General features: G+C 42.4%; 4 protein-coding genes across 7 annotated transcripts in view; 1 reads left to right on the top strand and 3 right to left on the bottom strand.

Annotated features, from left to right (window-relative positions):
• schip1 (schwannomin interacting protein 1) overlaps positions 1 to 1,820 on the bottom strand; it is a 191,158-nt gene extending 189,338 nt beyond the window's left edge. For both annotated transcript variants that reach the window (XM_071927546.2, XM_071927538.2), the window contains exons 1-2: positions 1,798 to 1,820; positions 1,472 to 1,565 (exon numbers count right to left, since the gene is read on the bottom strand). In XM_071927546.2, coding sequence (XP_071783647.1) covers positions 1,472 to 1,565; positions 1,798 to 1,820 — 117 coding nt within the window. The remainder of the gene's footprint in view (positions 1 to 1,471; positions 1,566 to 1,797) is intronic.
• Positions 1,821 to 2,388: 568 nt separating this feature from the next.
• Positions 2,389 to 3,384, top strand: LOC139933726 (P2Y purinoceptor 3-like). Its single transcript, XM_071927916.2, has one exon. The coding sequence runs from the start codon at positions 2,389 to 2,391 to the stop codon at positions 3,382 to 3,384; it is 996 nt and encodes a 331-aa protein (XP_071784017.1).
• Positions 3,385 to 3,518: 134 nt separating this feature from the next.
• Positions 3,519 to 14,684, bottom strand: mfsd1 (major facilitator superfamily domain containing 1). Of its 2 annotated transcripts, XM_078284340.1 has the most exons (17): positions 14,509 to 14,684; positions 14,250 to 14,302; positions 13,709 to 13,821; positions 13,536 to 13,578; positions 13,339 to 13,406; positions 12,851 to 12,959; positions 12,599 to 12,701; positions 11,918 to 12,021; positions 11,400 to 11,506; positions 10,436 to 10,492; positions 9,223 to 9,379; positions 9,003 to 9,100; positions 8,764 to 8,876; positions 8,608 to 8,655; positions 8,254 to 8,320; positions 4,518 to 4,623; positions 3,519 to 4,225 (listed from the first exon to the last, which is right to left on the bottom strand). In XM_078284340.1, the coding sequence occupies exons 1-17, from the start codon at positions 14,675 to 14,677 to the stop codon at positions 4,166 to 4,168; spliced, it is 1,575 nt and encodes a 524-aa protein (XP_078140466.1). In that variant the 5' UTR covers positions 14,678 to 14,684; the 3' UTR covers positions 3,519 to 4,165. The 2 variants fall into 2 exon arrangements, with proteins under 2 accessions (XP_078140466.1, XP_078140467.1); XM_078284341.1 differs by lacking the exons at positions 3,519 to 4,225; positions 4,518 to 4,623 and adding an exon at positions 4,884 to 6,633.
• A 3,984-nt stretch (positions 14,685 to 18,668) lies between these two features.
• Positions 18,669 to 22,119, bottom strand: LOC139933706 (P2Y purinoceptor 13-like). Of its 2 annotated transcripts, none has more exons than XM_078284214.1 (4): positions 21,960 to 22,119; positions 20,639 to 20,840; positions 20,136 to 20,525; positions 18,669 to 19,912 (listed from the first exon to the last, which is right to left on the bottom strand). In XM_078284214.1, the coding sequence occupies exons 1-4, from the start codon at positions 21,980 to 21,982 to the stop codon at positions 19,442 to 19,444; spliced, it is 1,086 nt and encodes a 361-aa protein (XP_078140340.1). In that variant the 5' UTR covers positions 21,983 to 22,119; the 3' UTR covers positions 18,669 to 19,441. The 2 variants fall into 2 exon arrangements, with proteins under 2 accessions (XP_078140340.1, XP_078140341.1); XM_078284215.1 differs by lacking the exon at positions 21,960 to 22,119 and adding an exon at positions 21,595 to 21,778.
• Between the last annotated feature and the right edge of the window lie 4,864 nt (positions 22,120 to 26,983).

Raw genomic sequence — 26,983 nt, forward strand, 5'->3', positions numbered from 1 at the left:
TCCATATCCAATAACCTGCATTTCTATCCTGACTCATATTTCACACGGCAATTACTGGTTAGTCCTTCACCCGGCTTCTCCGAGTCCTCGCCACTGTCTCTCCTCAGTGTCCTTATGAACCTCTTCTCACATGGCGTCTTGCAGGTTCATTTAGAAAAATAATTTTTTGGAAAAGAATGAAAATCAACTGTCAGGTGGTGTGGCTCTGAATGGAAACTGATTGGAACAGTTCTGGGGAAAAATGAAAAACTTTAGGGGGACGTACTATGAACGAGAGAGAGAGAGAGAGTGCATGTGTGTGTGTGTGTGTGTGTGTGTGTGTGCGTGTGTGGGGGTTGCACCATCATAATATATTGCAGAGTAAATCGAATGCTGTGATGGAACAGTGCTTTCTGTGCTCACGCGCTCAATATCCCCAGTCACCGATAATGCGCCACACTACATCACTGGCATTAAATATTCAGAAGCTCAATACAGCCAGGTGAACTGGTGCACACACACACACACACACATACACACACACACACACACACACTCACACAAACACATAAACAAAAAGTTTTATTCTGTTGTAAAAGATGATTCTAGAAAAACTGTGATTTACATTATGAAGTGAATTAGAGATTTCAAACAACAGGTTAGTTCAAACCAAATGACCGTCAGATTCAAACACACATCTGCGCTCAACACCAGGAAGGCATTCCACCTCATTCAGCCAAACAGTTCAGTTAGTATCCCCATCTGGAAATGAAGTCACTTACAGTGGGGGGTATGTAGTATTAATGAGACCTTTTCAGTTGCTGCCACGACAAAAATCTTTAAGTGGCCTCAAGCCAACGTCAAAAAGCAATTTCCCAAACCAAATTGAATTCAGCCAATTGTACCATTTGAATAGGAGAACAAGGGAGACTGAATTCAAAGTATGCTACTACATGGGAGAGAGAGAGAGAGAGAGAGAGAGAGAGAGAGAGAGAGAGAGAGAGAGAGAGAGAGAGAGAGAGAGAGAGAGAAATGATAATAATAGCTGTCCGTGGTGCTGAAAGGTCTCTGCTTAGCCAGTCGTGAACCACTGACGAATTGCCTAAACGTTGCCATATTGCAGGGAATCATAGTTCTCATTCAAAGGGGAGTTTTTTGTTTTTTTTGTTTTTTTTTTCCTTTGGAGAGCCTTTGCTACTGAGCACTAAGCATCAACTTTCCGCGCCTGAGAGTGATCGAAACTGAATTACATCACCGCTGAAATCCCCCCCCCCCCCCCCCCCCCCCCCACCAAAGGAGAAAATACCATCACGAATCAGCTTTTCTTCTTTTCTCTCTCTCTCTCTCTCTCTCTCTCTCTCTCTCTCTCTCTCTCTCAGAAAGAATACGGGACATGTTACACCACCCAGTTCACAACAGCTGTCCATAGGCGAACGGTGTAGAGATTGCCTGTCTATAAGGCAACATGACTGCGCTTGGAGCTGGCTCTTACCTGGTTACTGATGCACAGAGCAAGGTGTTTCCTCTCCCGAGCCACAGCCAGACTCCCGCTGCGCAGCCTCGCCTCCTCTCCCTGGTACATGCTTCTGGAAGGACACGACTCAAAGTTAGACACTACAACTCTCTAGATATGGAATAAGCATTAAGCCTTTAGCTGGTTAACAGGCTGCACCCATCTCTGTCCAACTGGTGAGAGTACCGTGATATAGGATTCCATCACTCGAAGCAGCCGAGACCGGAGCTTATCAGTTATCAGAAATAAATGATATTTGTGACTGATGCCAGCCGGTTGATATGGTGTTGATAGGTGACACTAACCTGTAAGTGCCGTTCTTCAGCATGGTGGGCTCTCTCTCTCTCCGCGGTCAGGCAGAGTGAAGTGAACACTTTGAGACGGGAGCAGCCGGAGAGGGACCAGACTTGGGAGATGCTCGCAGCCAATGAGATGCTGAGCCTGTGCGCGCTTTATACAGCGTCCGCCGCGCGTGTTGAGGGTGTCATTTAACTTGGCAATCAACGTTAATCACAGCAGTAATTATTCTGCGCGCCTTCTCCCCGGGGAAGGGCAATCACATCTCCTATTGTACACAACCTGCGAAATGACTCACGGTGCGCCTATCTATTTGCTCAAATCCTAGATATGCCACTGTAATGGTTTACACTGGGCAGGTGTGGGCTGGGAATAGGAGGGAGGCAAAACTTGAACAAACACATGAGCATTTGGCAATTTTTGGACTAGGCACACGTCTTCTTTACGCAACATTGGTTAGGTGCGCTGTAGATCGGTGAGGCGCTGGGGAGAGCCTATAGGGCACACGCTCAAAGTTATGTGTTAACTAAGTAGGCCTGCTATATTGTTACTGGTCATATGCAAATCACTTCGGTCTTACAGTTTGGTGACGAACAAGAATGGAGGACTTCCACCTCTGCCCCGTGTCGGATTACTACAAAAGGATCCTTCTCCCTCTGACCTACAGCATTGTGTTCCTGTTGGGCCTGGGCTTGAACGGGGCTCTGCTGTGGTCGGTGTGCTGGCGGACCCGCAGCTGGAGCGGCACGGTCATCTACCTGACCAACCTCGCCGTGGCGGATCTCCTCTACGTATTGGCTTTGCCCCCGCTCATCATCAGCAACGCCATGGGAGGCGCGTGGCCCTTCGGCAACATCATCTGCAAAGCCGTCAGGTTTTTCTTCCTGACCAACCTCCACTGCAGCATGATGTTCCTCACCTGCGTCAGCGTGTACCGGTTCCTCGGGGTGTGCTTCCCCATCGCCGCCCTGCGGTTCAGGACTAAAAAACTCGCACTTTTTGCGTCGGGCTCGGTTTGGGTCCTGGCGACGGCGGAGATATTACCGACACTGGTCTTTGCGCACACAGGTTTCATCAACAACATGACTGTATGCTTTGAAATGACTGACCCCAGACAATTTAATATTTACTTCCCTTATGGGATGTTTTTAACCATAGTGGGGTTTCTGCTACCGTTTCTCGTCATTATCACCTGCTACTGCTCCATGCTGAAGGCGCTTTATTATAGGGCCGCGGACAGCATCTCTCATGTCAGGACAGCAAAGATGCGCAACAAGTCAATGCGCACTCTCTTGGTTGTGTGTCTGACGTTTGTGCTGTGTTTTGTGCCTTATCACGTTGCTCGGACAGTCTACTTGTTTGTGCGGGTCTACATGGTCGGGGACTGTCGTGTTCTAAACGTGGTCATGATCTCCTACAAGGTGTGGAAGCCTCTCGTCAGTTTCAACTGCTGTGCAAACCCACTCCTCTACTTCTGGGGCTCTGATCGGTCCCGCAAGAAGCTCCAGGCCTGGCTGTGGAGGAAGACCAAGAGGGTCCATCCCGCCGTGTGTCTGGTGGATGCAGGCAGCACCAACAGGTCCGGGGATAGATAAATCACCGGTCTCGTCAACCTAAACAGTGATTCTTCTTACAACTCGGAGGGCTATAAAAACAGCAAACAGAAGAGTAGGCCCAGTCTCTTCTCATTAAATACTGTGGTCTGCAAGCTGTGTTTAATAATTCATTTTATTATTTTATATATCAAAAATATGTCATTGTCAACATCCAACATGTCACAAAAGTACCTGACTTGTGCGACTACAGCCTTACATGAAGGCATACAGATTATTGTAACCTATAAAACCAGGTGAAGCAGCAAAGGTAAAGAACTGAACTGATAAACATAAGGCAAATATTTAGGCTAGACAAGCATTAAAAGCAGTGATATTGTAGCCTAGCCTGACATTAACAATTGAGGCGAATTGGTGCCCTCTGTCGTTTGCACAGGGTTAAGTCTCAGACCCTAAAACAACATCCAGACACCCAAGTGCTATCTTCCAATTTTATAAAAACCTTCTGAAAAAACAGTATATAGATATTGTGGTTACCCACATACTATAAAACAATATCCTCAAGTGTGGGCCAAAATAATTTCTGTGGAAAAGTACAACTCACGAAAACACCTAACAAACAATTAAAATTTAGCAAAAGAACAGGTCTAAATAACCAGAACAATAGTCAGTCATGTGAATGTTATAAATACCTTTAAGGTAAATATGTGCTACAAATATATAGTGCAAAAAAAGACACTTTGGAAGCATCCTCTTTCTTTTTAGTGCATACTTGTGTGAAGACACAGAGCTACAGTGTTTACAGACAGCTGGATCAAGTGCATCACTTCAGAACACTCCTGTGGGCGAGTGATGACAGATGGGTAGAGCAATGGTCTGGCAGCTGGGAGAGGAGAGGAGAGGAAAGGAGGGATTGAGTGAGGGGAAAAGACCACAGTCAGTGTCTGCTACTGTAATTACATAGAAAAGAGTCACTTGTGTTGAATTATATGGAGCAGTAAGACCAACACTCCTGCCTGCCCAGAATTTATACAAAAAAAGCCTGGTGTATTGCCAGTGCCTCAATTAGAGGCTGAATACATTAATAAATTGATTTCTATCTGGATCATGTGTAATCGTGCAGTCAATTCAGTAGCTGTGTGTGTGTGTGTGTGTGCGTGTGCGTGTGTGTGTACCTGTGCTCCCAGCCTGGAGAGGTAACGGTTGCGTAGGCCAAAAGCAGACATGGGTTTCAGTCTAGCAAGCTCACCCTCTGACAGTTTACTGGGCCACCTCTTAATCCTGTAATGATAATGTCGTAATACCATCACAACCGCCAACACTATTATGAGCACAATTAAGTAAATATCACCAGCACAATTAATGAACTACGTTGTGCAAGACTGAGCAAATGGGAAATCACCGAAATTGTTGCAACAAAAACTATGACAGCAGAAACAATACAAGCTGTAAAATCACTGAGAATTCAGGTTCCATCAAAAATATTTTTTAATTCAATGCAATTGTTCCATGAACAATCCAGTATCAAGTCAATTTGTTCAAATAAAAAGACCTAAGGTAAATGTAAAAACTTGCTTTCTTTACATTGTCATTTTCATTTTGACGAGGATAAGATCTTCTATTTTCCCAATAACTCCATTTCTGAACATAATGATAGTTAACACCAGGCAGTTGACCAGAACCAATCTCAATCTAAGCATAGACTGCACCGCAGTCACAATACCATAGTGCCAAATGAATGATGGGTGAAGAAAGTGGCATGTTTCTGTTAGTACCAGTGATATTGTAGTCATTTGAATGTCAGTCACAACATTTATCTTTGTATGACTTAACATCTTCTAGTCCTTTCTGGACTTTTTCCAGTCCTTTAATGTCTTGCTGAAGACTAATTTTCCAAACGGAGGTAGTGAAGGTTTTGCATTTACAGGTCTGTGACCCCAATAGCAATAGAGGGAGACAAAGCTCTCTCCACATTACTCAAGCGGCAACAGTAAAGCAGAATACATGAATATTTTCATGTAACCATTCAGATGAGAGGGCACAGCAACCAACGATTTGAGGCAGTGCTTTCAACAAATTAATTACCCAAGCTTGATTAATGAACTAAACACAATCTACAAAACATAATTTGATGGAACAGATTCCAAAAAATCCCCCATAGAGATCTTTAGGCAATGTTACAATATTGTACAATATTCTTGCACAAGTTACCAGTCTGGTCATCTTTAAAAGGTCACATTAATAAACTACAGTTTTAAAAAGTTGAGGGTAACAAAGTGAATGTCATTACACGGGTAAGTGCAATCAAAAGTGTGGCCCTCTCCTTTTTGTATCTTTTTTTTATCGTTACAGTAATGTATGGTTTGATGATGTGACAGAAAATAAATTTTTATGAACCTCCAAAACCAGCGGAGAGCAGAGAAAGGAATTAAAGAAATGAAAGAATTGAGCAATAAAGATTTCAACAATAAAGAGTTATGCTCTTTCTGAGATCCTCCACCATAAAAGGTCAATGATGCATATGATTAAAATTGAATATGAACTCACTCTTTGCAAAAGCACAGTCCAGAGAGGGACATTTTGGTTGGCAATTATTGTAAATGCTGACAAATGATATGTACACAAATTGATTGCTGTGATATCTGCAATAAGGCAAGTAACAGACTCCTGCTGAAAACAATTTACATAAAAAGCTATATAAAAATACATTTAAAACATACCCAAATGACTCATATATACATAAAAGAAATTAAAATTGAAGTAATACAGGAATCCTCCTATATTGTGGGTGGCATTAGCATGTAATAAATCAAGAACTATGTGCTATATCAGGGGTCTTTCCAAAGGATATGAGTCTCATCATCTGCTGATCAATTCAGACATTTAAAACGTTTTAAAAGCACTTCTGAAGCATCTTAAGTTTCTCCCGGGGCTTCAATAGAGTAAAAACACGTCATGCTGAAGTGTGATATACACACACAGGAGTCGGTGGAGAGTCGGTGAAAAAGAGGAGAGTCAGTATGTGAAGTCAGAGAGCGACTGTGGTGCCCAAGCTGGGATTTGTCAGTGTGTTGATAGGGAGACGATCAGCTATTAATACACAACTATGTAATAGCCTGGGCCAGACAGTCAGAGTTCTGGTGGGAAGAGCCACAGATGACAGCACTGGGCGGAGTCAGTAGTGCAGTCCCGCCCCATGGCAGTTGATTGACAGCTCTGGGGAGGACAGTGCAGCCAGCTGGCTCCGAAGCCCAGGACCATGTCTGTGTGTTCCCTCATCATCATCATCATCTGGAAAATATCACAGACCAGCATGTTATTCTGTATACTTAGCCATCATATTACAACATGTAGCCTCAATTCCTGTCCCTCATGACAACTACAGAGTTTTCAACTTTACACATTTTAACACCAGGAGAGCTAACCAAAGTGAGTAAGCTGAAGGAGGGCTGTCCACCTGTTAACTGACGGCCAGCCACTTCACGCTCCCCCCTCCCCTCCGCCTCCCGTTCCACCAAAGGCACACTGAGACCATTATTGGAATGCTAAAAACCAACTGAACCAACAAAAACGTAATATCTGCTAGTTATATTAAAAAAAAGCTCATTTTCAGCTGTGTGAAGGGTGACTAAAATATATTAATTTGAAGACTGTTTGTTACTGTGCTATATTTCCTGTTTGTCTGTCTTGCTCATCCTAGATTATGTTGCCTATTCAAATCATTAAGAAAAAACATCAGCAGCTCAGTTTCCAAACTCTTCAAAGCTATATTGTTTACATAAGAGAATGAATTGCCCCTTTGTTTAGATCAACATCGATAGTGATAATTGCCTCATGGCAGCTTTTTACGACAAGGCCTAACTTTCATTGCGGGCAAAAGCAAGATGCATGGACATGATCACATTATTAGAAATAGACAAAAAAGCCTACACAAATAAAATGCACCCTTGAAAATGTATCATTATGTTTTCAAAATTACCAGTAGGATAGAATCAAACAAATATAAAAAGGATAGACTGCTAAACATAAGATGCAGTCCAAATTAAAAATTTATCAGGAACCTTTGGTAACTAATTCTAGTAAAAAGGTGTACTCAATGTGTGAAATATTTATATGTAGTATATGTAAGTATTGTTATAATACTGTTTACATAATTTCAAATTCAGAAGCCAGAAACTAAGACTATAGGCTGCTATGAAAATCCTGAGAATCAATCTAGAGTCCTTTGTCATGGAAACTGTCAAAATGGACCCGTCAAATGAGGGCTGCTCAGCAAAAGTGGGGTAAACTCGATCATACACTATTTCCCCTTTATGATTTTTGAAAATCTAAAAACACTGCTTAATGACAGTGGTCATGTCATGTCAAGTCAAGAAGTTAAATTTCTGCACAGCTTGTCAAGGTTGATATATTTCAATTTAAAAAACACCTGTCATGAACCCATTGACAGGTTGGCCTTTTTGGTTTACTTCACAGTGCAAAGCTGCAATATTGAGCAGTGTATGGTCAGGTCATAGGCTGAAGAGCAGAAGAGTTTGGTTAAACATCAACATGCGAGTCATGTGGCTGATGGGACAAAAGGACAATTCCATGAACTGGAGAGTTCATGGTACCACTTTCACCATAATCATCATATTTAAAATCATGCTGTCAAATGATTTATTGAATACAGCAGGTTCAGCTAAGGACGTACCCAGAGTAATTTAGTATAATGGGCTCTTAAAAGTGTAAAGCCGTGTTACAGATACATGTGTTCTCATCCAAAATATGCTTGCGCCACTTTTTGAGTGGGTCTCCTCTTTCGAGTTTTTTTTGAGTGGGTTCTTCATGATCTTTCTGAGACACTAGTCTAGTTGTTGGGTATGTGGGTGGAAAAGGAGCAATGGAGGGTGAAAGGTCAAGGCTACTCACTCAGAGTCTGAAGTGGCTTCTTCCTGGAGTCTGGCTCTGGCTGCGGCTGACAGGTTCAAATCTCCACCTGGAGCAAGAGAAGGAGATGGAGAGATTAAGAAGAGAGTGAGTGTGAGAGTGGTGAGAGAGCTGGCTGTATGTGCTAAAGACTGACAAACAGTGAGCAGAGACGTGACACAAGAAAAGGAAGAAGAGTGGGTAGGGGAGGAAATGTAAGACAATGTGGAGAGAAAAAGCAGACAAGAGGCAGAGAAGTGGAACAGTGGGAGGTATCAAGGCTTGGTGGAATACAAAAGGCATACTTGACTCTTATTGTTGTGTGAAGATGTGACGGCTACAGCCTTTTTCTCTTACCTCGGAGATAATCCACAAAGTACAGCATCACCACTGCCATCAGTGCAACTGTAAGAAAGCAGGAGGGGATGGAGAGAATGTGGGAATCATTTATTGTGTCATTCAAAAGGGGTCTGAGAGGAGGTTGAAAGATAAAAACAAACACAGATTACTGACTGCAGATGCAGGCGCTGAAAAACACTTCCAAAAAGAGGTATCCTCTGGTGTCTAGGATGGATCCTGCTGCCATGGCGATGAGAGCAAGTCCCAGGTTCTGGATTGACTGCATGCTGGGGGACGGAGGCGGGAGACCATCATCATCATCAACCAAAAACAATGACGACGATAGTAAACAGTCTGTATACAGGCTAAGCAATCAGTATATAGGCCATGACAATGACATTAGCGGTACATACAAGCCATAGGCCGTCCCCAGCTGATGTTCAGGCACCACAAAGGCCACCATGGGCCACAGAGCGCAGGCCAGTAAGGAGTAGGACACACCCAACAGGGACTGAAAAACAAGCACACACATACACACACACACACCCAAATGAAAATACAAACCGTGTTTTAATTCCCTTATATGCAAACTTCTAATATCCTCAAGCGACTAAGGTGGAAGGCGGGCGTTACCATGGCGATCCAGGGGTTCCAGAAGGTGAAGGCCAGCATCATGTGAGCAGCGAGTGTGGTGACCACGGCACACATCACCCAGATCACATTCTTCCCTATCTTATCAACCATGAAGCCCAGTATAGGAGATGCAGGGGCTGAGATGATGTACACGATACTGAGGGAGAGAGAGAGGGATAGGAAGAGGTGAAGGAATGGAGAGAGGAAAAGAAGTAGAAGAAGTTAGAGGGAGTAACGAGTGTACAGAGGATGGCAAGGGAGAGAAGAACAGGGGGAGGGTATCAAGAGTAAATGAATATCAACTGAGCATTAATATCTTTTAATGGAAAATTCCACCCTCAGATACTCTTACACTGTTATATATATATACAGTATATACAGTATGTATATATATATATATATATATATATATACACACACACACACACACACACACACTAGTCCATACCCGGGGATGCACGCGCCACAACTATGTGCAGACTTCCGGGGATGCGCGCGCCACAACTCCGCGCAGACTTGCCAAAAAGGCACATAAAGAGCGTAAATTTGGGAAAATGGAAAAATCAGCTCCGTCAGTCCCTGCCTATGCCAATGCTCAATGCCCATGTGCAGTTTCAGATTGATTGGCCAACCCGTTGAGGAGCAAAATGGATGCAGACGGGAGGGCAGACGGACGGACAGAGTTTTCCTCATTTTATAGTAGGATATATACATATATATATATATATATCTCATCAAGCTGTGATGTTCAATGCACTCCAAGAGATATTTTCTGAGTAAGTGTTGCAATTTACCTTTTTTGTTGGACCCACTTTTCCCTCAACCTGCTTTGTCTACTTCAGCTGTCGATGGAAAAATTGCTATCTCTGCCTCTTCCACAATGGATTCCTCCCTGTATGATTGTTGAGCGCTGGTGCAAAATGGTGAGTCTAGAACGAAGCTTTTGCTCTTTGACGGAGGGATTGGCACCAAAACCTGATGCTTACCGCTGATGTTTCAGATAGCAGAATATTTTCCTGCTATCAAACTCCATTGTAGCTGCACTGGAAATATTGTGTGGCCAGTCATCCATGTAAATATGAAAAATACACCACCAAACAATAAAATGGGCCCAGAAATGCAAGTCACATCACCAATATCTGTTTTTAACAGTGTTAAAGTGTTTTAGGGTGGATTTTTCCTTTAACAGTCTATCACACCTGATCTGAGTTACCTGTTGATAGCTCTGGCTTCAGCTGGGGAGAAGTTGAATTTTTCAATGAAGAAAACCCTGTAATTACAAAGGACAAGATGAGAAAGAAAACCACAGTGGGGCTCACAGACACACTGCAGAGTGCTGCATAGCCTTGATATTGAAGTGGCCACCAGGGTAGGAGATATTGAGTTGGCTCCTGCAGCAGGTGGCTCGGTATTGCATACATTGTTTCCCCCCATTTGCATAACATCTATTTGCTCTGTAAGTATTGACCCTCTGTGGAAAAACCATGTCAGTTGCTAAGTGATGTGAGAGTGCCTTTCAGTGAAGGAAATGTGGGTTATGATAGCCCATCAAGGCTCAATTGGTTTCTTTCTCTGCCAACCCATTTGTCTCCCTCTTTCCCACATCTGACTCCCTCTCCCTCGCTCTGTGCTTCTATGAAAACACAGCTTTGTAAGGTTGCACTGTTGAATCTTACATCAGACACAGGCATTGTACTGATTTGATGAGGGTCTTTCTGTTATTCCTCCCACACACTTTGAGGATTATGCTATCTCGTCTGGGGAGAGAATTCTATTCTTTATTCATACAAGGAGTGACAATTAAGATATTTTCAGCAGGCGCTTAGCCAAATAATGTGCTTCATTATTTAAGCATATGAAATTAAAGAATGAATAAAGACTTAGAACAAAAACCATTACATTGTACTAATCCAAAACCAACAACCAAGCAGGTCCGGTCTGACTGCCTAAGGAATAATTGGTGCTACTCCCTATACAAAACGAATACCATGCACTGAGTTCGCCTGCCAATAAACTATTGTTGCTGGAGCTGTCAAGGGAAACACTGTGAACACCGACTGTCTTGACTTAAATAGACAAGTTGCATCTAGGCTCCATTACTAGAGTAATACAAGGACATGCCAGGACCTCTGGGAGAAAGAGGATTTTTAGTGAGACGGCAATGATGCGCTACTCACTGTCCCAGTCCAATAAAGGGGAAGATGGCCACGTAGTAGCCCACACAGATGATGAAGATGAGCCACAGGGGGAAGGGGAAGTCCTTCACGTCTGTCAGCTTGATCACCTCACCTAACATGCATGCGGGTTCAAACACACACAGATCAGTTTGAGGGCAAATTCCTTTTAAACAACTGTGAAAAAGAACAGGCATCTCCAAAACGTTTTGCTGTAACATCATCACACAAGTTATTCAGTATATCTGCTGGAGCACAGCCTCTCTGATAATAGCAAGTCAATAATTCTCAGAGTGAAAATTCACCATTACGCCCCAAATTGAGCTGACCCCCCCTCACCCCTAAGAAACCACACCACACCACAGAAAGTGTTGAAACATGTGAACAGAGAGGTTATAGATAACAACAAAAACACAACGTGGCCTTACGTCACTGTTGGGGTCAACAGTGACAATGTACTTATTGACAGGTATGGGTCAAAGAGGAAAAAACAGAGGAAAAACAACATGATGTTGGAATACCTCACCTGTTTTGCCCTGCTCTTTGTGGAGGATCTTCTCTGCTCTTTTGTCAAGGAACCCCAAGACCAAGGCACAGATTAGAGACAACAAACAGGTTACTGAAGCTAAGGGAATAAAGAGAAGGAAATGGAAATGAAAGACAGAAAGAAGTATGGACTCAACAAAAAACCAAAGGAACAAATACTCAGTTCCTGTTATACTTAGGTGATAAGATTATCAAGGAGTTCAAACAAGGGCCCTGGCAATTGCTGGTTTATTCTATTGTCCATTTGAGGGTATCTCAATCATATCTTGCAGATTAACTTTTAACAACGGCAATGGGGACATTATATACCAATAAACACACAACTGGAAGGTGTGCCAAAGTGGAAGCAAAAAACGAAGAAAGAACTGGAGGAAACCACAAGAACTGACACTGCTTCTACTTGTGTGATTCATCAATGACAGCCAGCAGCACTTTTAGTTCTCTTTCCCACTTCTCTCTGTCTCTCTACTGGCTGCGTTATCTGAGATCATTAGTTACAGAAAAAGGATCTAGTATCTCTGACAGAGACAGAGAGATCCAGCACTTGTAAGCCGAGTCTTAATGTTTAAGACTTGTGAATCTCAGTTATTCTCCTTCAATGACACATACCACAAGCAAAGAGGAAAGCATATACTATTACTACACGCACACTTTACCTATCATGAGTGACGCGCCTAGTGTGGTGTATCCTGGAGAGCCAACGAGGTCGCCGACTTTGCTGTATACCCAGCCCATGATGTTCATGTTTACTGTGCTGCCCTTGAGACGAGGAGGAAAGGGGGGCGAAAGGACACCACACAGCATAAATTCATTCTATCGATGACATGTATTTTCTATAATAGACTCACTGCTAATGATTATGATCAAGAAAAGGCACAACTACATTGTTCCATTCGATATGTGCTTACCAGTCGGGCCATGCTAAGCTGTAGGCCAAACACCAGGTTGAGCTCCTTTCCTTTGAACCAGTTGACTGCATAGGTATTTTGGGCCACAGCCAGGGACTCTCCTCCAATTCTACCCGGGAAAAGAACATACGTTAGGGAGGGGAGCGTTTAAGCCATGTGGTAATTCTAGACCAATCTGGAGCCTAAGATTTTCATGGCCGTTTATGGTGGAATGTACCGGTGGCCACTCCAGGACACACTCTCTGATGTGGGTTCCAGTCTTTTTTTTTTTAAGAGCTTCCTGACGAAAGGCATGTGACATGAAATCATACATATTTGAGAAGCTAAAAGAGATGAGATTTCATATCAAAGAGTGTGTGGCAGATTTGGCTATGGGTGTCCAGAATTGGCCACCAGTATGTAAACACAGTCATTTTGCGTACCCTTTGTAATGTTGTGAGATTATGGTGGGAAACTTCATAGGTTTTAAACAAAATGACAATTCTCACCCAAACACAAACCGTCCAACTTCCATCAACCAGAAACGATTTACCAACGCTCCAGTAGCAAATATCACCTGTGAAAAGGGTGGAAAAAGTATGAGAAAATAAAATGGGAAAGGTTTCAAATAGCCATTTCTACAACATCTCACATTCATCTCACATTGAATACCTTTCCTTGCATCTAACTACCAAAACAAGCCTACCTGTCCAACACAGACAAAGAGGGAAAAGATGATAGTTCCCAGCCTAGGAAAAGAAAAAAAAAAAATAGATGGCATTGACCAAAAGGACCAGAAAAGTTGTGCAACACTTTCACTTTCACTGAAGTTGAATATGCCTAAACACATACTAAACTGTGTCCCAGTGGTCCTCTTACCTGATGCCAAAGACCCGATCAAGTAGGAATCCCCCCAAGAAGCAGAGAATCACATTGGGCCAGGAGTACCAAGCATACAGCTGCATGAACTGAGCGGTGTTCAACTTCATATCCTGGGACAGTCAGGGAGGAATGAAGTCAGGTTTTAATCAATCGTTCCAACAGTTCCAGGTTGCATTGTGTATAATGTCACCATTATAGCCTACGTGTGAAATGGAGAGGGTATAGTTTGTGGACTAAAGGGAACAAAAGCTGATGCTTGATTTATTATGGCAGCAAAAATGAGGATTAGTTTCATTTCATTGTTCTGGCTGGACTATTTGGATCATAGGCTTCACTCTCTCCACTGCTGTGTTCCACTTACAGGCAAAAAAAATACTCTTGGATGGGGTTCCTGGAGAAATCTTTACCAAATCGGGGTCTGTGTCTATATTCAGGGTGCTTGACATGATGAAAAAATGAGAACCCTTATATTACGGCGTAGTGATTTGGTGTAACTTACAACTTTGCCTTTACAGAGTCGAGTTTAAGGCTGAATTACCTGGATGACTTGAGTCTGCAGTGCAGCCGGGTTATCATAACAGAAGTAGCTTCCTGGAACAAAGTCACGTCAACTTCATTAATGTTGATATAGCCTAATTAATGTATTTCATTACATGAGTAAAGGGTATAAGGTTGTTATAAGCTGCCTACTTTGTCAAAATATACACAATTCAATATATCAAACTTCAGTGCAGTGTTCAAATCTCAGCAACAGCCGGTCGGGATACTTAGGGAAGTTAAAGCCCTTCTCTGCTCACCGAATCCCAAGAAGCACATGAAAAGCAGGACAACGATGCGGTGCAGTAAGTGGCTCGGGTCGCAGATGGGCCGCAACGGTCTGCCGGGTCCTCTGGCACTCTGCTGGCCCGAGGAAGACGCATCGTCCTCATCTCCCAACAGGCTCCGCCGCTCCTCCACATCCGCCATATTCGTTTGTTTGGGAGTCAGCTGTGGGGGAAAAGTAGAAGGCAGCGAAGAAGACGTAGACGATCGATCATATGACTCGGCCAGCATGCCACGTGACCGTGACGTTAGCCTAGCCAAGCGCTAGCACTAGCATCCAGTCTGCGGAAGCTCAGCTGACTGCTGCCCGCTGGAGCTAGGCTCGTTAAAAAAAGTAATGCATTTTAACCCATTACTCGTACTCGTTTACAATTGTAGGACGCTACTTTACCTATAACCCCCTGAGAGCAGTAATTCATTGCACTATCGTTTTTATGGGTTTTACTTACCGTTACACCCCCTAAATTTGCGGTTGCATCCTATCTTGCCTTCAAAAATCAAGATAGTATAGATCCTGTGGATGGTAAAGTTAGCGTTAACCCGTTGATAAGCGATGTTTTCTTGTCATCCTTTGGCTCGATAACATTAGAAGTAGCCTAGCGGGAATACGTTCAGTCGGAGTTTTCTGCCTCCCATCTAAACTAGCTTAATATCAGAGGAAAATGAATAACTGAGGAAACTGAATCAGGGATGCTGTGAACTACAGTTTAGGATTCATCTAGTCTGATATTGAAGGGGTTGGGGTAACGTAGATGAACAAAAGAAGTAGGCTGACGACATGTATTTTGGGACTGGAATACAGTTACTGTAATTGGTGTTGGATAGTATTTCCTTAACTCATTAAGGAAAGTAATAACAGGCCTATTGTAATCCAACACTGGTGGAAATGTTGTGAGATATGGCCAAATGTTTCTCATATGTCTGTTAAAACGGTTTACTTGGTCCATACACACAAAGCATTGATAATATGCAGATTAAAAAAAAATACGTTTTTGAGATAGAAGCCCATTTTCTCTGCCGAACAAAAAATAAATAGCCTAAATACATAAATAAATAATATGCTGGTCATGTTCTGAGCTGCAGGTGAGCTTAGTATATATTTTGGACACTTTTATGCTGGTCATAGCTGGTCTATCTCTGCCCAGCTAAAATCATCAAAAGACCAGCAGTGCTCATCAAACACCAGCTCAGACCATAAACAACTGTAGCTGATTGAGGCTATTTTTTGTAGACTATTGATTTAGGCTATCTTGTAAAACATAGGCGATAAGATCTTTGCTGATGTAGCAGGGAGCACTGTTCCTGACTGGATTCCACTGCATCCCTAGTGGGATCCATATGGTAGTAGGATCCCATATGTGGTAGCGACAACTCCTCCCACTAGCAATCTTTCAATCAGCGCAGGTAGTATTTATAGGAGCTAGTTTGGTACTTGTGGGCACTCCTCTGCCTGTGGAGCCAATGTTTCCCCCTGCTGTGGTCTTTGTATTTCATTTCCCACCTTGAGGTAGGTAGGGAGCTAGTGTCATGCTACATGGCCCTTAGCATGTTTTGTGGTTTTAATTCCTTTAACCTATTTTCTTTGTAGATGCTTAGCTTTCCTTATGGTGGCCATTCCCCATGTCTACTTTGGGTAGTAGCAGACGGTCATTCAGCTGAGGTACGACTCTGATTGTTATCGGCCCATGAAAGTTAAAGTATTTTTCGGTCTATGGTTGGCATGGAACCTTATTAATGTTATGTCTCTTTATTGGCCCCTGCCACTGCTGCTGTTTTGCCTGAGTTCTGTTCTTAGTTTAAAAGTGTGTTCAGTGCTGCTTACCAATGTACAAATTGTAATAGTTTGTGAACCAACTGGTGTATTTCCCCCCTGGGACATGTGTTTTAGGAGATTTTAGTGGGATTCTACAGTGGAGCTGAGTGCCGCCCTGGTGGGGGTTAGTCCGGTCCCTTCACTGCATGCTGAGTACAAGCACTGGGCACCTTGCAGCTTGATTTTACTGTGGTTTAACTTGGTTTTGCTGTGGTTACACGATTTGAGTATTGCACCCTTTGAGCTTCCGCCCTCCTAGTCTACCCCGCTTTAGCGGCCCTCACCCACTCTAGTGCTCTATCTTACTGTAGTTTTAATAATTGTCCTAGTTTTATCCAGAGACTAGAAGTAGTGTGATTAAAAGAAGATATTGTGTCATTGAATAAACTGTCTATTTTTCTACTGCAACATAATAGTTTATGGCAGTCTTATTTCATTCATTTCATTTCATTTTATTTATTTGAAAACACGTCTCTGTCTTCCTTATTGGGTGAACCTATGCATACTACTTTGGGTATTTAGTCTCCTATCTGTGAAATTCCCAAGGTGGCATTGTCTGCTTCTCCTTTCCTTACCACCACGTCACACTGAGCAGTCAGCTGCAACCAAGTGAAGCTCATTTGGCAGCAGGTGTCTCTGGCCAAATTAGTTTTTTAGTTTTTTTTAGTTCACTTTCACTCTTATTTCATTCAAGTTAGCAAATTGGACAATGTAAGAATGACTCTTCTGACCTTAAACAAAAGTTTAAGGCATCGCTGAAACTGAACCACTGAAACTATAGGGTTACTGCCCTATAATGGCATCACTGACATGCAGCTTGTCAGGTTTCTCTGACATGCAAATTGACTGTGCCAATTTGTTTCATCAGGTCTCCTCAAACATCCACTGTCATTTGCAATTGCCAACCCTCACAACCAGCTGCCCTCTGTAGCCCATTTATTTCGCCTTTTTCTGTCTGCGCCTTGTTTCTGAGCATAGGGCCTACTGCTAGGCGGCACTATCTCCAGGGTTTATTTAATTTCCATGAATGTCATTTAGAATTTCTCATAATTCACTCCTGCGGGGTCATCTGTCAGAGGATTTAATCTGAGGGTGACGAACGGTCCTTCCCCCGGCTCCAGTCACCGCTCCGACCGCTCTGTAGCTCATTAATTTCCTGCCCAAATATCAGCCTGTGTCGTAGGCGACAGAGAGTGGGATGGAGGAAGATCATATTTCATTATTACATTAATCAGACCCGCATGCAGACACCATCGTAAATCAGGTGGGAGGTGACATTAATCCTGCAGAACCAGTTTGTGACTGTCCCGAAACCCGTCTCCGGGGTGTTGCGGTGTCGGAAAAAGTCAATTTATTCCCGTTCTATATTTTTTTCTCCTCTTTCCTTGTTCAATTCAAAAATTAATCAGACGCTATTGCAATATTATTATGAATAATAGGCTACATCCTTGCCATGCTTACAGCCTTGCTGGGCGGCTTGGTTCTGAGTTTAGATCTGTTGTAACACCTAATCTCCAGCAGAGCAATGGGAGCCTAATGTCCGTTGATCAAGTCCCTGGTTTCAGTTATTGATCATCAGTGATGCTGTGGTGAATAAAAAGGTGGGTAAAATATGACCTTCAGTCAGTGATTACTATAAGGCAAACAATCACCATTATAAACAAAAATCAATTATTAATTATTCAATTATTTTTTCCCCTTAAAGTCTCTACCCTCATACTGTAGGTAGTTTGATACCACTTACATGGTGTAAACTATGAATTCCTGTCATAAATATTTATGTCAGCCTATGGTAGTTAAACCAAGTTTAGGTGGGTTTACCCTCCATTATAAGGCCATCCTTTCTTATTGGTGCAGGCACTCTGAAGTTTCCATCAAAATGTGAAATTGATCTCTTGAATAAATGATTGTTTTTCTTGTGGTTAGCTATCAGAAAAGCCACCTTTTCACAGCATGGAGACTAATCTACCCACATAGTAACATTTTAGGATCTACTGCCCTCTGCTGTTCAACCTCATTCACGTTTATCTTAATACGGTGTAATTATCTATCTATGGACTACTTTGCTAGTGAGTTTATTGCACAGTAGGCCAGAATTGGGAATTGGCAACCTTCAAATTGAACTCATACAGCCTAGCTACTTAACTAAAACCTTCACAGTTTTCATATAAGTGAATGGCTGTGGAAACATTTGTCTTTGGTCACAGATCTAGTCATCAAAAAGACTATAATAAGGCACAATGGTCAGTCTGTTACTGCTGGTGCTCAGCATCTGTAAAGGTTAAGCCACACACTATTTTACCAGATGTGAAACACTGCTTTAATTAAAAATTTAATTCAACCATAATCTTTCAAATTCCATCATACAACTTGAACACCATACAGTATGTAGTAGCAGTATGGGAAATATTAATATTAGACCTATAATTCACATAAGTTTACATTAGCATTGTCCATTGCAGTCCTTTGTTTCCTGCACATTGTGTTATCTTTCAGTCCTTGGTCACATTGTTCTTCTGGTGCAATCATTAGAGAATATGCACTGTCAAGTTGTTTCCCATTCTGCTGAAGAGATGCAAAGGGAAAGTACAGTGTGAACAAGATTAGAGTGAAGGAAGTCAGAAATGATAGTAAGCAGAGTTGAGGAAATGTATCGGATGACTTAGCAAACGTGGCAGAAGTGCTATCTGTATCAAAAATACTTTTGCTATTCTCTTGTGCAGTCGTGTGGTGTTGCAGTGAGGGGGCCCATTAACCATCGTTGGCATGAACCTTTATGACTGCCTCTGGACACTTTTCACCCTTTTCTGTTACACACAATGCTTGAATGAATGAATGACTGAATTTATTTGTTGATTAAAGAACACATATAACACTGCATTGCAGTCATTACATACATTGTCCATTTGATTGATTTCTTCTTCTTGTATTAGTTTTAGATTTTAGAATTTTCACAATCTTTGTTATCTAGATAAAAAAATTACAAGTAAAACTGCCACATTGCTTCAGGCAGTGTCTTATGTTGCCTTTGATGGGATGAGACAATTATAGTTACACATTGTGTCCAGCTGTCATTGTCATTGTCCAGTGGGTTGCTAAGGCGAGCCATTATATGACATTCTGTTACTGTGGACTATCTGTGACATCTCCAGCTGAGTTGAGGTTGCCGTGGGAGACTCCATGGCATCTTGTGGGAGGGGCTTGCGTTTGAGCGTGGCTGTCAGTCGTCTCCTAAACACCCTGCACAGGAACACGTAGATGAGCGGGTCCAGGCACACATTAGTGGCCGACAGCCAGAGGGTGGTCTCCTTGGCGATGTAGAGTGCGTTCTGCGCCCGGCAGTGATTCGCCATGTTCCGGGTTTGGGTCAGGGTGTAGGGTACGCGGGCGAAGTGGAAGGGGGCGAAGCAGATGAAAAACACCCCTACCACCACAAATACCTTGGCTTTGGTCCGGCGGCTGGCTGCTTTAGAGCTGCTCTTAGAGGCTCTGTATGACTCATACACCTTCCTGCTGATGAAGGTGTAGCAAACCACCATCAGAGCCAGTGTGCCCCAGAACACCACCTGGACACAACAAACACCAACACAACACTCAACAAAGCATTCACTCAAATGTCGTGAACATAACTTTTCTCACATATGACTACTGTGGCATTTAATCAGTTGGAGTTGAGTAATACAAAGTCAAGTTGTTGTGTCAACATTTTAATAACTCTGTAATTATATAGGAATAGAGCACAACATTTAAATTGAGTGATATCACAGTGTTATATTAATCAGTTGCTACCTGACAGAAGTAGTTGAATCCCTCATGCCAGAGCAGGCCAGTTTTGCTCTTCATGGAGGAGCACTTCAGTTTGCCTCCAGAAATCAGCGGCGTCTGGTCGCTCAGAATGACGTTGGGCAGCGCTAGAGATAACATGACCACCCAGACGGCCGCGCTCAAGGCCTGACCAACCCGCACCTTCTGCAGGGCGCACTTCCCAAAGGGCCGGACTATCTTCAGGTAGCGGTCCAGGCTGATGAGGCCCAGTAAGAGGATGCTGATGTACATGGTGATGTAGAAGAGAACCGCAGAGTATCGGCAGTGGAAGGCACGTAGACGCCAGGAACCCACACCCGCATCACTTAGGACCCTCAGAGGGATGGTCAGGGTCATCAGCAAGTCGGCCACCACCTGTTGACGCAGGAGTTTCTTGTTAATCACATAGGTTATTTTTTTCTTTATCCATTGTTCTGCACTGGCAATAACAGTATCTGGATTTCCAAAAACAAAACCCTTGGTCTCACCACATTTTTTAGAAAGACCACAAATGTGGAGGTGCTGGGGATATTGAAGAAGATCCATGCAGCCAGGGAATTCAGTACCAGGGCCACTACGAAGAGGATGCTGTATAGACAGGGGAAAACCACAGCTGTCACACTGGTATCGCGAACACACTTGATGGAGGCATTGGACAGGGTGCTGTTCATCTTCCCAACTTTGGTGGACCTTTGGAGGAGTGAGAGAGAGGAGAAAAGAGTGAGGAGAGATGATAAAATGAGAGAAAGAGAGAGAGAACACTGTAAAATGAATGATATCAAGAGAAACTATGTTACATGGAAAGCTTACAGCCTTTTGTTCTGCTGAGCTGTATGTGTGCTGGCTGGTCTCACTGAAATAGAAGTAGCTGGCTCATACTGTATTTTCCACCCAAAATTGTTTTTCTTTTTCCATAACCAGTATTTTGTCCCAGGGATCAGTTCTCTTTTTGTCTTTGGATCCAGCAAGTAATGGCATTGCTGCCTTCAGGAGCAGCTTACTTTAAAACAAAAACTTTTTCACATGAAAACTGAATAACAGCTAGCAACACAGTCTAGACGAGAGTGCTATCGAATATGCAACATTCAATTAATGGTGGAATGATCATCAATTTAGTCTACTGGCAGAAATGCAAAGATACCGTGAATTTATAGTGGCCAAGGCCTCCAACAACTAACTAGATGTTCATTTCAAATTCTGCTCCTGTCTTTGTCACAAACATACCACTATATCTGTTTAATGTGCTGGCTTTACATTGAAAACCTTAACAGCTTAGAATAGCATTCAGTGCAGGAGCAGGTGCTACGGCAACCAAGACATACTCTCAAAGTTTAGTCAGTTTAAGGGTGTACAGACTAATGTTAATTAGGACAGTTACAAAAAGAGTTACACAAATTAAGTCTTTGTACCCAGCTTAGACTGGTGTCTTATCCAGAAGTCTTACCTCTGAAAGTATCCTTATCGCCTTTCACTTTGGTGCATGTAAAGAATAAAGAATAAAGCAATGAGAAATTCCTTAAAAAAAAAAAAAAATGAAGAAGTGAAATATTCAATTCCGCTTTCTTTTTAATGCCCATACAAAAAAAAATCCCACACCCTCCTAATCTTACTTCAATTGCAATAGCAACACTCTTGGTCTTCACCCAAGAAATAGAGGGTTTCAATCTCTCTCTCTCTCTCTCTCTTCTCTCTCTCTCTCTCTCTCTCTCTCTCTCTCTCTCTCTCTCTCTCTCTCTCTCTCTGCGTGTGTGTGTGTGTCTCTCTCTCTCTCTGTGTGTGTGTGTGTGTGCATGCGTTTGATGCTCTTACAATGGGTGGTCTCTGGAGCTCATGTGTGGCTGTCTTGTCACAATCCCAATGAGTTTGCCAGTCTTCCTCTGGGTGAAAGACCCCTTCCTTCCTAGCTTCCTGTTCCAATTGTGTGCTGAGAGGTTTGTTCTGGTCCGTGCCAGTCCCCCTGCCTCCGCTAGCTTGCGTCAGTCTCAGTGGCTGTTGACGGGCGAACACCACAGACTTGCACTAATTTCTCGACCCAGATCTAGAGATAGACCTTTTGCGGCCACTTTGCTCCTCCCTCCGTCCAGTAGCGCACCCAGTTCCCCCACAGTGTCTCTGCCTGAGTTCAAGCCACAGTATGAGCCCCACCAAACAGAAAGAGACAAACAGACAGCTGTGGTTGTGGTGGGTGAGCATGTTGACATGCTTGTTGCACAACTTGGTGCAACTGTGCACTGTACAAAAGTTGTGCACGGACAGGAATGGCAGGTTAATCAATATAAGTTTTACATATTATATTTTATATTTAAGGCTGTGTGTGTACTGTATCTATGTGAGTGCTAAATTTTATTCTATAATCTGTAACTACTCTCAAGTACAACACCCCATGTAAGTATAAGAGCTGGAACATTCCCTTACACTCAAATCTGATGAAGCTTGGCTTTCACAGACCTTTATTCCCTTTTGTGCTATCTTGACAAAAATAGTGTGTTCTGAGAACAACACAACATGATTTCCTGTGTGATATCGCTTGGATCTGGACCAGGAATTATGATTGATGGGAAACAGTAAGCTGAGAAATGACGTACATGTTTACTACCAGTCCCTCGATGAACTTTCAATTATTGTGTGCAGTTGTTTTTTTTTTTTTGTTTTTTTTTAAACCAAATCAGTTTCCTGTAAATATTGCAAGGCTTTGCAATTTCCACGATCCACCACAAGGGCTATTATTTTAATTTTAACTAATAATTTCAGTTGCAATAATCAGATTATCTCACAACTTTTCTATAAAATTTCCCAGCAGTCAAGGTTTTGGTTGTGGTACCACAAACTCAGCAAATCCTTGAGGGACTGCTTCCATGGTAATTTACATAGCTTAATTTCCTCAGCTCACTAAATGGACTGTACAAACAATGACCTTTTAATGGAAAATGTATTGATGCCGAAAGTAGTTTTAAAAAGCCCTAACTCAAGAAACGCTGTACAGTACAATGCCTTAATTGTGTGTTAAACATTTGATTTGCTTACTACACTGACAAGATTTGCAATTTGTTTCTTTGTTTCACAGCTCAGTGCATTCTTGATGGAGGAAATACAGGAATATAGTGACTTGGGGTCCATTCAACAAACTCAACAAACTTTCAGTCTACAAACTCTGAGTCTAACCCTGAACTGAGTTGATTTACCCCGAGATAGGAAACTCTGCGAGTTTTCGGTTCCAGAACAGCTGATCTGAGTCAATCAACTCTGAGTATGTTCACCGAGTTAAGCGCGTGCGTGACGACAATAAAAGCCATCATCAATGGAGCTCCGATACTACGATTCACCATGGCAACAGGTAAATAAAAGGCAGAGCCTCCATTTTAATCCAGTGGACGTAGAGATATGAATGCATGTGTATGCGGACGGTGCACATTTATCTCTAAAAAAAGAGCCTAAATCAGAGTGGGGAAAAGTGTCAATAAGTTAACACAATAAAGTTTTATTCAGTGTTGTCCATTAATTCATTTTTTACCAGACTTACATTTCCTTAATGGATGATAAAGTGGTGGAATCTGACTGTGTATTAGGCTATAGCCTACATTACATTTTAAATATATTTGTTCAGCTTTAATCTGACGGGGACAAAACACAGGGGTCAGCAATTGAAGATTAAAAATATAGTTAAAGATTTAAAAAATATATAGATCAAAGACATAGAGACATGACTGTAAGCTCACAATCTGATCCAGTAATAATGTGTTTGGTGATTTGCACTTGAAAAGGCGTCGAGGTTAAAATACAGTAGATTTTAATATAATCTATCTATTTAATCTATTTGTATCTTGGCTCAACAGCATTTAGTGACTTTATTTCAGCTACTTCAACAAATGTAGTAAATTTAAACATTGTCACTGAAGACACGTTAAGAGTAGCACCCTATTTAAAAAACTCATTCAAACTACATTCTGCAGCTGCACCACAATCCTGCTCACTCAGAAATATTAACATATAATCTCCAATATTATAGGAATGATGTTCCATCTGTGCGACCAATCACATCATGCGTGATAGAGATAATTATTCATTGATCCTTTGTGTCTAAAGCTTCATACCGATTTTGTAAATTTAAACTGAGATTACACATTAGATTGTAGTAGGAACACTTGTTTCAATATCAATGCAGTGCTCCCTCTTAGCTCTCGACACACCCCCACAGCATTAGATTGACTCCTCCCTGGTCCAGCCCTTCAATTAGCTTGTCAGGGTATTTAAGGCAGCTGTGGCATCATGGCTGCCTTTCCTTTTCTCTGCCTGTTGGTTGCCATATTGGCCCCTCTTTGTGACTCTGAGGTATAGGTGATGCAGTCATGAGGTTGTTTAAGGTTCTTTTAATGTACCCAATGACTGAGTTTTGTTTGTTTGTAATAGTCTCCTGTCTACCTGGTCGTACTGGTGTCTGCTGGCTGAGATTTGTGACTTAAGGTATGTTTTCCAACTGTTTGTGCACCAAGCACATGTGAAGTGGTACTGCAACTGATCAATCTTATCTGCTGTAGTTCCTGTCTGCCCTTGGGTGCCGTGGATTCTTACCACCCTGAGTCTGCTTAGCTAACGCACATTTTGTCAAGGTACTGGTCACTGTAGTTAGGGGTAAGTAGGGTACGATAAATACCTGAGGTAACTGTTATTATAGTGTTATAGACCTGTTACTAATGTGTCTCTTGTATTGTAGGTCTCTATCAGCTGCCGTTTTGCCTCTATAGATAGTTTTGCATTTACTGTGTACGTGTGTTGATTTGTTTTATCTTGTTGCCAGTTGTGTCTGGTACTTTTAGTGTGAGCCAACTGGTTTGCTTACTAATGACCTTTTTATATTTTGTTCCAGTGATTTAATATTTCTGTTGTCTCCCTATAGTGGAGCAGAGTGCTGGCTTGTTGGGGAGGCTAGACACTCTGGTGCGGTTCACTTCACAAGCTTGTAATAGTATGAGCACTGGGATGCTGTTTTTCTAGCCTGGTAAGACCATCCTGATCACGTGACCTCACATTCCGTTTCGCTCCACGGATCAGTCTGGACTTCTAGCCGCCCACATCGATTTCCTGAAATTACAATGTAACCGGGCCAATCGGGGACTGCGTCGTAGTTGATGACGTGAAATACTGGCCGCCGCTGGCAAAACGGTAATGCTGTCTCCCGAAGCAACGAGCGGTAACGTTAACGGTAGTAGAGTAAACGCAGCCATAAGTGCAGTTATTGCAGAAATGGACTCAATAACAACAATTAAACAAGAACAAGAGTATGCACTAGCGGAGTTTCTCGGCGGAAAAGACGTTTTTGCCGTTCTTCCGTGTGGATTTGGATTCGCTGATTGGCTGAAGGAGTTTGTCTGTCAAGGCAAGTACTCCCGCCCACTGAAATCAATGTGGGCGGCTAGAAGTCCAGACTGATCCATGGAGCGAACAGAATGTGCGGTCACGTGATCAGGATGGTCTTACCAGGCTACTGTGTTTCACCTGTTTGCTGTGATTGCTGTTATGCAGTGAATACACGTGTGGTAGGTAAGTGGTTGCACCCCTGGACACGCCCTCAGTTAGTCTGTCTCTCCATTGCTGGCCTCAGCCCACTCTCCCCTTAGTTTTCTTAGTTTCCCCCTTGTAAGTACTGGAAGTGTTTTAGTAAAAGAATTGCACTTGTTAAATATTGATTAAATTATTGTAATAAACATTTTGTTGCTTCCTTTCACATAGGTTTGATTCATTTGTGTTTAACCCATCCTCTCCAGACCCTTCCAGTCATTAATTCAATAAATTTGCATTTCTTTTGGAATCACGTCTCTGTCTTCCTTCAGTTATCGAACTTGTGTAGCTTGTGTATGACTGAGGTGTTAGTCCAGGTTCCTCAATATACTTCCTGGGGTGAAATTCCCCAGGTGGCGTTGTCGGGTTAGTTATATTCTGTTGGCTTATACCACCACCTCGCCACAACGTGCAAACATTTCAGTGCAATCTGACAGCTGTCTTGTGTGCAGAGTCAGTGTTATAAAAAAAGAACTTTGACTCGCAGAGGTTTTATTCTGAGCTGAGGGTGAATTCACGCTGTGTAGGCTAATATTTGATTGAAGGCAAAAACCGCTGTTCAAAGAAATGACTGATGCGCATAAAAGCGGTAACTTTAGATAGTCCTTGAGTAACAAACTAATATCCAACCAGGATTTTGATTCTGACATACAGTAAACCTCCGCTAATTAATGCACTTTGATACGGCTTGAATGAGGAAATGAAACGGCGTGTCTGGCTCTGTAAGAGGGAGGAGACAGATTTTAAGTTAGGCTATCTCTCTTTCTGGAACTGAAAACCCAGAGTTTCCCTCATCTCAGGGTTAACAAACTCAGAGTTTTCACTAAACCCGCTTTCTAGAATACCGCCCTGGTCTTTTTTGGACACAGTGCTATTCTGAAGTAACAATATGCATCTCAAGTAGCCTACTGTTGGTCTTTTGCAGATGTTTAAACATGGACATATTCTTGTTTCTACAACAGACATATTTTAATAACATATGCATTTTAAGTTTTGTTTAAATTTATTCATTGCCATGGACCTTTGACAATTGACTAGCTGTGTTTACAGGATGCCACAAATCAATGACATTGGCTGATAGACACTGCACACCTGCAGTGCCCCAAGACGTGAAACACATTTTTTCCCCCCCAGTTTTTGAGGGTACTACTACATATGACATCAGTATGCAACTTGAAAGTAAGCAACAACAAAAAAAGTTCCCATTGCATTTATCTTTCCTGATGCTTCAATTGCAATCTGATTTTAAACCTCTGCAGCAATAATAAAATTGCATG

This window comes from Centroberyx gerrardi, chromosome 6, assembly GCF_048128805.1.
Source record: "Centroberyx gerrardi isolate f3 chromosome 6, fCenGer3.hap1.cur.20231027, whole genome shotgun sequence".
Classification (NCBI taxonomy): domain Eukaryota; kingdom Metazoa; phylum Chordata; class Actinopteri; order Beryciformes; family Berycidae; genus Centroberyx; species Centroberyx gerrardi.